The sequence below is a fragment of the Oncorhynchus gorbuscha genome, linkage group LG04 (genome assembly GCF_021184085.1).
Source record: "Oncorhynchus gorbuscha isolate QuinsamMale2020 ecotype Even-year linkage group LG04, OgorEven_v1.0, whole genome shotgun sequence".
In the NCBI taxonomy this organism is placed as follows: Eukaryota; Metazoa; Chordata; class Actinopteri; order Salmoniformes; family Salmonidae; genus Oncorhynchus; species Oncorhynchus gorbuscha.
Window position 1 is genome coordinate 40,489,762 of NC_060176.1, and position 12,339 is coordinate 40,502,100.

Sequence of the window (12,339 nt, forward strand, 5' to 3'; positions counted from 1 at the left end):
GTGGCCAAATGCTCACCTTCGATGGCCACTGGCACGCTGGAGAAGTGTGCACTTCACGGATGAATCCTATGGCATTGTGTGGGCAAGCAGTTTGTGTCACGCCTTGGTCTTAGTATTTTGTGTTTTCTTCATATATTTGGTCAGGCCAGGGTGTGACATGGGTTATTGTGGTGTGTTTTTAGTCTTGGGGTTTTGTGGGGTGACTATTTAGTCTATGGCTGCCTGAGGCTGTTCTCAATCAGAGTCAGGTGATTTATCGTTGTCTCTATTTAGGCAGCCATATTATGTGAGTGTTTTCGTGGGTGATTGTTCCTGTCTCTGTGTAGTGTTCACCAGATAGGCTGTAATAGGTTTTTGCGTTTCGTTTGTCATTTTGTATTATTTATAGTTATTTCATGTATCGCTATTCTTCATTAAAGAACATGAGTAACCACCACGCTGCATTTTGGTCCGCTTCTCCTTCAACTGACGAATGCCGTTACAGTTTGCTGATGTCAACGTTGTGAACATAGTGCCCCATGGTGGCAGTAGGGTTATGGTATGAGCAGGCATAAGCTACGGACATTGAGCACAATTGCATTTTATTCATGGCAATTTGAATACCGTGAGATACCGTGACGAGATCCTGAGGCCCATTGTCGTGCCGCCATCACTTCATCTTTCAGCATGATAATGCACGGCCCCATGTCACAAGGATCTGTACACAATTCCTGGAAGCTGAAAATGTCCCAGTTCTTCCATGGCCTACATACTCCCCATTGAGCATGTTTGGGATGCTCTGGATTGACGTGTACGACAGCATGTTCCAGTTCCCGCCAATATTCAGCAACTTCGCAAAGCCACTGAAGAGGAGTGGGACAACATTCCACAGGCCACAGTCAACAGCCTGATCAACTCTATGCGAAGGAGATGCATGAGGATAATGGTCACACCATATACTAGGTTATGGTGCAGCGGTCTAAGGCACTGCATCTCAGTACTAGAGGCGTCACTACATACCCTGGTTCGATCCCGGGCTGTATCGCTACCTGCCGTGATCGAGAGTCCCATAGGGCGGCGCACGACTGGCTCAGCATCGTCCGGGTTAGGGGAGGGTTTGGCCAGGGTAGGCCGTCATTGTAAATAAGAATTTCTTCTAAACGGACTTGCCTAGTTAAATAAAGGTTAAATATATATATATATATATACTGACTGGTTTTCTGATCCACACCTCTACCTTTTCCCATTCATGTGAAATTCATAGATTAGGGCCTAATTTATTTATTTAAATTGACTGATTTCCTTATATGAACTGTAAATCAAATCTTTGAAATTGCTACATGTTGCATTTATTTTTATGTTCAGTGTCGTAGGCCCAGGCACTGCAGGCTTTGTCTCCCTCTTCTGGTGGTACATTTTAGGATTAACAGCTCAGCTAAATGCTGAGCGCGAAACTACACAATTTAAAACAACTACAATTCCCATTTTGCACAGGGACAAACGTTGCCTAGGTTCAAAGGTTAATCATAACCAACACAATAGTATACTTGGCAAGTTGCTCGGCTCTTGGAGAAAGATAAACAACTCTTTGCGAAATTAACAGCACAATGCTATAGCATTGAAGTCCGATCAAACTGTTTGAAAATCATAAGTGTAGGTGTTTACACTATTGTCGCTGTTTTTCGAAGGCACTAGCTAATGTTAGCAAATTTAACGTAGCCATCACTGAACTGGCTCGCTAGCTATATAGTTACACACAACTACAGCTATGTTTGTGCAAGAAGAGAAGATATTCGCTGGAAAAATATTAAAAATCCACATTTGTACTATGGAGGGTACAGAGTGGTTGGAAGAAGTAACAGAGGATACCACTATCGAACAACTCAAAGAGAAGTGCTTGAAACATGTATGCTTGTTTATTTTCTTACTTGCTCATTGATTGGTGTTTGCCCGGATGAAATTGTAACGTAGTTGTGTAACTGTGTCGCCGATGTTTGCAGCCCTAGTTGAAATACTCAATGTCGGTGTCAGTCATTCCGTATTTAGAGTAACTGGGTTGATACTGATATTTATAATTTAGCAAGTTGATTCACAAGTTAGCGAGCCTAGAATCCCTGCAAACTAGGCGCACCCCATGAGCTCCTTGGCAAAATGTGATAGCTAGCATAGCCCAAATGCTCGTGTCTGTTGGTGTAGCTATGTATGTTAAGTTACTCTGTTTGTTCCTAGGCTCCTGCCTTCTGAGTTTTCCTTATTTGTTCCACTGACTATACTGTACGGTTGCTATTTAGGGCTACCCATTTTTACACTTGATTCGTCTGTAAGTGCCAGTGTGATGCCCCGCATGCAGCTAGCCTACCCCATATGGCTGCCAGTCTCTTTCTGCACTGCATCCTCCTAGTACAAATTTAGACAGTAAGAGACCCAGCTAATGCAGAAATTACTGGTACCTTTAGAAATATGTTTGGCTGTTGATATAGGGCTAGCTAGCCTATCCATTAACAATTATTTGCGTGGTTAAATAAAAACAACAGTAATATAATTACCAGGGTAAAAGTACTGCTATTTGTTCCTGTCGATGGGATTATTATTTTTTGGCGGGGTGGTTGTTTTTTTTGCAGTATGTACATGGAAGCCTCGAAGACCCCAAAACAATCACACACCATAAACTTGTCCATGCTGCCACGGAAAGGATCCTCACAGAAACTAAAACGGTTGCAGATGAAAATCTAAAAGATAAAGGTACTTCTATGTATTTAAAGGTTTGAAGTTGTCTCAATGTTAATATTTTCCAATCAAACAGCCGATATGTTCAATGCTACTACATGCCATTAAGTGAATGTTTTCCATTGGTTTTAGATTTTCTTCTACTGATAAAGAAGAGACCACTGCCACCCCCGCTGAAAATAGCTGACATAACTGCAGAGGAAAAGGTAGGCCAAACAACAGATTTAAATACTCTCCCTAATTGTATTGGTTTGTGGCTTATCTAACTCGGCACTTAAACTCAATAGGCACCGATCATCAGACAAAAATGTTTAATGAAATGCTAAGACTGCAAGAACCAGGGACAACACAACAAGAAACGCATTACGTCCAACTTGTTGTACTGTTTGCAACTATCTTAATGTGTGTTTCCTCCTTGTCTGTCAGAAGAAGCAGGATAACAAGGCTCCAGATAAAGATGCCATCCTGAAGGCCACCGCCGGCCTGTCCACCCGCCACACAGACCGCACTGTCACCCAGCATAACATCAGAGATGTAAGTACAGCACAATACAGTAAATAACCTGTCAGAATGCATAGTTCAAAGCACTTCAGGAGCTTTCCACTGACTATTGTACTGAAATTTAACTATAGTCCTAAAATGTCGCCTGCAAACTTATCAGAGACATATTAAAATGAGTGAATTTGGTCATATTAAGCCTATTCTAGATCCCCGATACTAAGATTTTGTTTATTTAACCAGGAAGTTCCAATGAGGTCAGAAGACCTCATTCCCAAAGAACCTCATTCTTAAAGAGAGGTTATTCATTCTGGTTTATACACATAAACACATATACACATAAACCAGAATGAATAACCTCTCTTTAAGAATGAGGTTCTTTGGGAATGAGGTCTTCTGACCTCATTGGAACTTCCTGGTTAAATAAACAAATAAAATACATTTTCCATCAGTTTCAGACGGAGCTCAGGAAAATCCTTGTCTCTCTCATTGAAGTGGCCCAGAAGCTTCTCGCCTTGAACCCCGATGCTGTGGAGCTCTTCAAAAAGGCCAATGGTACAGTTTGCAGACATTATTTCATTATTAAAGATTGTTTTTGGTAACTGCCTTGCAGGGCTAAGAGACTGGTTTTGCATTAGTTTATTTTTTATTTTTTAACTAGACAAGTCGGTTAAGAACAAATTCTTATTTACTATGATGGCCTGGGAACAGTGGGTTAATTCCTTTGTTCAGGGGCAGAACCACAGATTTTTACCTTGTCAGTTCAGGGATTCGATCGAGTAACCTTTCGGTTACGGCCCAACGCTCTAACCACTAGGCTACCTGCCGCCCCAACGTCTACCTGATGTTTTTTTAATGAACAACAAGTTGAAGCTGTAACAGTCATATTGTCAATGAGCTTATGTATAAGTGACAGAATAGTGCATTATGTAAGCGATAATCAACTACGTTCTCTGGAAAATAATGTGCGACGTGGAACTCACCTTACACAGAGTTAAATTATTTTCCAGAGTGCGCATTAGAGCTCCAAAGTTGATTATCCCTATTATATACCATGGCTATAATTTAACACATTTGATGCTAGAAATGTGTTCAACATCCACTGAAGTAGCTAGCAAGTTTACTAGATATCTATAGTAGTTGCCTTGGTAACCAAACAAATAGACTTGCTAGCTCAGCTAACCAAATCCATAGAAATCAGTATGATTTGATTCTGATTTCTATGGCCAAAGCATTAGTCCTAGCTTGCTATTATGAAAATCTAATTCAACAATGCCAATAATGTTTTCAAATGAACTTTTGCTTTCAAAAGCAGCTCAAACAGAACATGTAAGTATGAATTTCATAGCCACTGAATTATACTGTGCATTATAGGGAATTATAAACTGGGTGGTTCGAGCCCTGAATGCTGATTGGCTGAAAATCGTGGTATATCAGACCGTATACCACGGGTATGACAACATTTTATTTTTACTGCTCTAATTACGTTGGTAACCAGTTTATAATAGCAAGAAGGCACCTCTGGGCTTTGTGGGCTGGCATCGTGCCTAAGAACAGCCCTTATCAGTGGTATGTTGGCCATAAACCAAACCCCCTCGTGCCTTATCGCTTAATTATACAGCGGGTGGGTCTAATTCTGAATGCTGATTGGTTAAAACTGCATTGCAGTCGGTGTCTATTCCACAAGTTACCACTGGCTACATCTATGCCGTTAAAATGCCTATTTACTCTGTTCCATCTGACTGCGCAATCCCGTGTCTCATCAGCCCAGCCAGGCAATTTATAAACTTGATCTCTACTATAAAAAGAATCTAGACATTATCTCACCTTTCTTTTAGACTAACATTTAGTTTTCAACAGCGGAGATTTGTATAAATCTTGCTTTCTGACATTTGCAACATTTCAGTATTCAAATTTGAGACAGACAGGCAGCTTTTCTCAGCCAGTCGAAATCATGAATCAGCATACATTTTTATGGATACAAAGTAATGTCAATTAACAGGTAAAGCTAAATGAAGTGCAGCTAGTTAGCAGTCTTTCTAGCTCAGTTTGAAGTGATTGTGATAGCTGTGTTGTTGGCTAGCTCCTCTGAACAACAATGTCCAGATGAGAGTACATTTTCTATGCCAGGTGAAATCGCACATCATTAGCTCATTGTTATGGATGTGTCCCAAAAAAGATCACTAAAAAGCTTAAACAAATGCAAGTGCAGCTGTTATTCTGGCTGCACTGTTTGACATGACTGTAAGTTAGCCGTAGTTGAATAGCTAGCAAGCATGGGATAAGAACGTTGCCAGCCAGTATGGCAATGGAACATTTGGAACGAACGACTGGGTTGCGCCAATACAGTTGAAGTCGGAAGTTTACATACACTCAGGTTGGAGTCATTAAAACTTGTTTTTAAACCGCTCCACAAATGTCTTGTTAACAAACTGTTGTTTTGGCAAGTCGGTTAGGACATCTACTTTGTGTAAGACGCAAGTAATTTGTCCAACAATTGTTTACAGACAGATTATTTCACTTATAATTCACTGTATCATAATGCCATTAGGTCAGAAGTTTACATACACTAAGTTGACTGTGCCTTTAAACAGCTTGGAAAATGACAAATAATGTCATGGCTTTAGAAGCTTCTGATAGGCTAATTGACCTCATTTGAGTGAATTGGTGTACCTGTGGATATATTTCAAGGCTTACCTTCAAACTCAGTGCCTCTTTGCTTGACATCATGGGAAATCAAAAGAAATCAGCCAATACCTCAGGATTTCTTTTTTGAATGACCTCCACAAGTCTGGTTCATCCTTGGGAGCAATTTCCAAACACCTGAAGGTACCATGTTCATCTGTACAAACAATAGTACGCAAGGGACCACACAGCCATCATACCACTCAGGAAGGAGACTAATTCTGTATCCTAGAGATGAACCTACTTTGGTGTGAAAAGTACAAATAAATTCCAGAACAACAGCAAAGGACCTTGTGAAGATGCTGGAGGAAACAGGTACAAAAGTATCAATATCCACAGTAAAACTATTCCTATATTGAGATAACCTGAAAGTCCGCTCAGCATGGTTGACGCCACTGCTCCAAAACCGCCATAAAAAAGACAGACTATGTTTTGCAACTGGACATGGGGACAAATATCGTACTTTTTGGAGAAATGTCCTCTGGTCTGATGAAACAATAATAGAACTACTTGGCCATAATGACTATTGTTATGTTTGGAGGAAAAAGGGGGAGGCTTGCAAGCCGAAAAGCACCATCCCAACTATGAAGCACGGGTGGCAGCATCATGTTGTGGGGGTGCTTTGCTGCAGGAGGGACTGGCGCACTTCACAAAATAGATGGCATCATGAGGGGAAATTATGTGGATATATTGAAGCAACATCTCAAGACGTGGTGGATATATTGAAGCAACATCTCAAGACTTGGTCGCAAATGTATCTTCCAAATGGACAATGACCCTAAGCATACTTCCTAAGTTGTGGGAAAATGGCTTAAGGACAACAAAGTCAAGGTATTGGAGTGGCCATCACAAAGCCCTGATCTCAACCCCGTAGAAAAATCGTGGGCAGAACTGAAAAAGCGTGTGTGAGCAAGGAGGCCTACAAACCTGACTCAGTTACACCAGCCCTACCAGGAGGAATGGGTCAAAATTCACCCAACTTATTGTGGGAAGCTTGTGGAAGGCTACCCAAAATGTTTGACCCAAGTTAAACAATTTAAAGGCAATCCTACCAAATACTAATTGAGTGTATGTAAACTTCTGACCCACTGGGAATGTGATGGAAGAAATAAAAGCTGAAATAAAATATTTCTACTATTATTCTGACATTTCACATTCTTAAAATAAAGTGGTGATCCTAACTGACCTAAGACGTGGCATTTTTACTGGGATTAAATGTCAGGAATTGTGAAAATCGGAGTTTAAATGTATTTGGCTAAGGTGTATGTAAACTTCCGACTTCAACTGTAGATAGAGAACAAAAAGGCTAAATGACTGTGTCATATCTCTGGCAACCGAACCGATAGGACGAACGACCGACCAGCCAGCTTGGGTAGCAACCCTAGATTTGTGTCAGTACTTTATCTTGTGGAATGATTACATAGTTGGAATAAATTCATCAAAATAAAATAAAATACAAATATATATTTCGGTAACCCTTTGTATAAAGTGATAATGCCAGAGAAGCCGGTGTTTGGAGGAGATATTGGCACGGTTTGCCAATATATCCCTCAAACACCGGCTTCTCGGGCATTATCACTTAAATAATGCACGCTCTAGAATTCCCTTCAAGGCAGTCAGTAGCAATGCCATGGCATGAAGTATTATTATAGTTATACTATTATTCACTAATATTGTGTGTGTGGTTTGTCAGCCATGCTGGATGAGGAGGAGGAGGACCGGGTGGATGAGACGACCCTTCAGCAGCTGACTGAGATGGGTTTCCCTGAGAGCAGAGCCATCAAAGCTCTCAGGCTCAACCAGTGAGTCACAATCAATAATACTTATCACCACCTGAAGTCAAATGAGATAATCACTGACACAAGGAGTGCAGGGTTTTTTCTGAATCAAAAGGGGGCGTGGCGGGGGTGTGGCAATGGGCATGCTCAGCTCATGGTTAGTGCTATCTTGGCCCAATACTCCTGAATTCATTGTTTTTGTCTAGCTTTTATTTGAGTGATTTTTATTTCTCAAATAGTTATTTAAAAATATATAGGTCCATTAATATTTTTACATACTTGATACTAACGGTTTAGTTTTTTCTATATACAACAACACAGAATGTTTTTCCATCCCAAAAATGAACCCTGCCCTCTGAAAACATTGTTTGGACCTAAACAAATTATTTGGCTGTTCGCTCAATACTTTTCTAGGCGAAGCAAAAAAAACTGTAGTGTTTAAGATGAGGGAAGATTGTTATTTTATGAGCATGGCCTTATTTCTATTACAGCATATAGGTTTAGGCTGCCACATGATACTCAAATTTTCCCTATACCCATCATGAGGTTGCTACATCCTAGCCTATGAATAAAAGTTTACAACGTAGGTGCACACAGGGCGAGACACCAAATTTAGGGTGACAGTGACACTTTTTTTTTTCGTTTTGATACATAGACAGACAGACTGTCATTTAAATACTGCCTTGCACACTCTTGCCTGCATCTAGCTGATATAGGGTGTAATCATTAGTCCAACAGTTGCAAACAAAAGTTTTTAATTGACAAATTCAGCTACGTTTATAGTCGTTTTTGTTCCGTTTGCTTCCTTTTAAGAAACATTTTCCAACAGAATCGTCAGAATAAATTCACCCCCAGTCGCACATAAACATAGTTCGCTTTCATAACTGCCACGTTGTATTCCTTCTCGCATCTATACACTCTCCTCCTCTCACCTCCTTCCCTTTCGCTTGTGGACTTCAATGTGCAACACATCAGCTGAGAAAAAACCTTTCCAAGCCAAACCGCTACACTCAGCCTACATCATTGTCACCATATTAGCTAAAGTAACGTCATAGTCGGCATAGCTAATTGAACTAACGTGTTAGTAAACCCGCTACAATCATGCAGTAATGTTAGTGTACTGTATAGTCACTAAGCTGTTACACCGGCAGCCCTGGTGGCAATACATTTGTAAAAACCAAAAGCTTACCCTGACTTCCAGTGTTGTTGGAAAGTCAAAGCCAGCTAGCTAACATAGCATCCCTCTGTTTGAGCAGGGTGTTCAGTAGGCTAAACTAGCTAGCTGCATTTGCTAGCAAAGTGAGATTACTCTCTCGCTTCTCCATTTTGGAAGAAATTAATTTAACTGTTCAACTATTGTCTTTCTCTCTCTGAGTCAACTACTCACCACATTTTATACACTAGTGCTAGCTACCTGTAGTTTATGCTTTCAGTACTAGATTAATTCTCTGATCCTTTGATTGGGTAAACAAAATGTCAGTTCATGCTGCAAGAGCTCTGAGGTTGGAGGAAGTCCTCTGGAAGTTGTCATAATTACTGTGTAAATCTATGGAAGGGGGTGAGAACCACGAGCCTCCTAGGTTTTGTGTTGAAGTCAATGTACCCAGAGGAGGATGGAAGCTGTCTTACGGCTACACCATGGCGCTACCTTACAGAGTGCTGTTGAGGCTACTGTAGAACTTCTTTGCAAAATAGTGTTTTAATCGATTATTTGGTGAGGTGATTATATTTAGTATAGTTTTATCCAAAAATAATAAATGTCTGACATACATGTATTTTTTTCTAGAGTTCACTGAGGATGGACCACTGCCCTGGAGTGTAGTCTGAGTCAATGATACTGGTCAGTGGTCATATCAGTGAAGTCTATAAAGAATCAATTAGACACTTAGCTTGTGATTCTATCCATCACAACAAGTGAGTCCAGTCTGATCCGATGAGTCTGAAACAACAAATTCATCCATGCCCCTCCCTCACTGCCTCTCCTGCAGCATGTCAGTGACCCAGGCCATGGAGTGGCTGATTGAGCACGTAGACGACCCCACGGTGGACACCACCCTGCCCGGCCAGGGCACCCCAGGAGCAGTAGGAGCCACATCACCACCCCTGATCCCCTCTATCTCTGCCTCATTTCCAAACCTCCTCCGCACCGTCTCCCAGACTAACACAGATTCCGCCGCAAGGCAGGACGAACTCACTGAGATCTTCAAGAGAATCCGAAGGAAAAGAGAGTTCAGGCCTGAGTCACGGGTGAGTGTTCTCTCTGTCCCAGTGCCCTGGGATATACCAAGCTAAAACTGTTACATGTTAGACTGGTCCCATATCTGTTTGTACTGAATAGTCAACTGAAGGATTTGGCAAGACGACAAACAAATCTGTGACCAGGCAAGATACCTTCCTAATATTGAGTTGCACACCAATTTACCCTCAGAACAGCCTCAATTCATCAGCCTCAACTCTACAAGATATCGAAAGCGTTTCACAGGGATGCTGGCCCATGGTGCGCCTGGCACGTACTACCGTACCCCGTTCAAAGGAAGGCACTTCAATCTTTTGTCCTGCTCATTCACCCTCTTGACATGTGCACATACACAATCCATGTTTCAATTGTTTCAAGGCTTAAAATCCTTTAACCTGTCTCCTCCCCATTGCTATTGCAACCTCCTTGCAATAAGGAATTGTAAAAAATAAAAATAAATTATGGAACCTTTATTTAACTAGGCAAGTCAGTTAAGAACAAATTTGTATTTACAATGACGGCCAAACCCAGACGACGCTGGGCCAATTGTGCGCCGCCCTATGGGACTCCCACTCACGGCCGGATGTGATGCAGCCTGGAATTGAGATCAAAAGTTCAAGAGAAGTTAATATTTTATTACCAAGGATGCCGTCAGCTGAATGCATACATTTTTAGACACATCTTATACTCTTCTCTCCTTTTAGTCACCACCCCAGCTATACATTTTATGACCCCTAATGAGTATCCCATATCTGGACTGTGGAATGTCCACGGTCCTCTCTTTGTTTAGCTTGATGTCAGAATCACACCTCGTCCATCTTCATTGTCCTCCGCCTGACCCTGCTCACTGATCCTAGGCAATTTCCTCTTATCTGATTAGGTCAACTTTTCCAAATTAGCATACACACAGTTTCATGGCCTGAACTCCATTAATACTCACTTGTTAATGATTATTCACTAAACAAGAATCAAACAAACTATAGTTTAAAATGAAACATGTTACATTTGAACAGAATCCGTCAACTAATTGAAGGGGATTTAACAAGTGACATAAATAAGGGATCATAGCTTTCACCTGGAACAAGCAATTACTAATGTTTGGTACACTGTGTATATAACTGTTAGCTAGCTTACCTAAAATGTTGTAAACTGTGTCTCTGCTACTCCCTTACTGAATGTTGGCTTCAAACTGTGATAAACTATTGGTTATTTTATAGAATGACTGTGTAATGATAAACTAACTCCGTATCGTTCTTTGTCTCTGCAGGCTGTCATTGCGTTGATGGATATGGGCTTTGATGAGAAGGAAGTGGTCGATGCCCTGAGAGTCAATAACAACCAACAGGATGCTGCAGTAGGTTTTACTGTCCACACTGAGGAATAAAGGATCAAAGGAAATGAAGCACACACTTATTGAGTAACAAAATAAGTCATTGCTTCCTGTCTTCTATGAATGGACTGCTTTTTACAGCTCTTACCCATGTTGTCATTTGGAATGAGAACTGTTTCTACATTGACCGTCCTAGTTTAAGAGAAGTTAACTCACCGATCTAAACCCACAGTGCGAGTGGCTGCTGGGGGACAGGAAGCAGTCTCCGGAGGACTTGGATAAAGGCATCGACATCAACAGTTCTCTGTTCCAGGCCATCCTGGAGAACCCTGTGGTCCAGCTGGGCCTCACCAATCCCAAAACACTGCTGGGTAGGTTTGGAGTAAAAACAAATTGTTCAGTTAAAAATAACAAAGCTCAGAGGATAAGGGGAAGGGGTGGACCTGTTCATCAAGCATCACGCTACAGAAACATGCTTCAGTCCTATGGGCCGTTCTGGCTCAGACGAGGCTACTTATTGAATTGTTGTATAGTCTCTAAAACCCTCTAAAACCTTCTGTTTGTGTGTAGCGTTTGAGGACATGTTGGAGAACCCTCTGAACAGCACCCAATGGATGAATGACCCTGAGACTGGGCCAGTCATGCTGCAGATCTCCAGAATCTTCCAGACACTCAACCGCACGTAGAGTGTGTGAGTGTGTGAGTGTGTGAGTGTGTGAGTGTGTGAGTGTGTGAGTGTGTGAGTGTGTGGGGTGAGCTTGCTTGTGTGTGTGTGTGTGTGTGTGTGGGGGGGGTGAGCTTGCTTGTGTGTGTGTGTGTGTGGGGTGAGCTTGCTTGTGTGTGTGTGTGTGGGGTGAGCTTGCTTGTGTGTGTGTGTGTGGGGTGAGCTTGCTTGTGTGTGTGTGTGTGGGGTGAGCTTGCTTGTGTGTGTGTGTGTGGGGTGAGCTTGCTTGTGTGTGTGTGTGTGTGGGGTGAGCTTGCTTGTGTGTGTGTGGGGGTGAGCTTGCTTGTGTGTGTGTGTGTGGGGGTGAGCTTGCTTGTGTGTGTGTGTGGGGGTGAGCTTGCTTGTGTGTGTGTGTGTGGGGGTGAGCTTGCTTGTGTGTGTG

The 12,339-nt window shown here is 41.8% G+C and overlaps 1 protein-coding gene across 2 annotated transcripts; it reads left to right on the top strand.

Moving 5' to 3' along the window:
- Positions 1–1,486: 1,486 nt before the first annotated feature.
- Positions 1,487–12,003, top strand: LOC124033218 (ubiquitin-associated domain-containing protein 1-like). Of its 2 annotated transcripts, none has more exons than XM_046345181.1 (10): positions 1,487–1,885; positions 2,601–2,721; positions 2,839–2,912; positions 3,136–3,240; positions 3,657–3,759; positions 7,583–7,691; positions 9,656–9,914; positions 11,171–11,257; positions 11,466–11,604; positions 11,804–12,003. In XM_046345181.1, exons 1-10 carry the CDS (start codon positions 1,748–1,750, stop codon positions 11,917–11,919), a joined length of 1,251 nt encoding a protein of 416 aa, XP_046201137.1. In that variant the 5' UTR covers positions 1,487–1,747; the 3' UTR covers positions 11,920–12,003. The 2 variants fall into 2 exon arrangements, with proteins under 2 accessions (XP_046201137.1, XP_046201136.1); XM_046345180.1 differs by having other exon boundaries at positions 3,133–3,240; positions 11,804–12,002.
- The last annotated feature ends 336 nt before the right edge of the window (positions 12,004–12,339 follow it).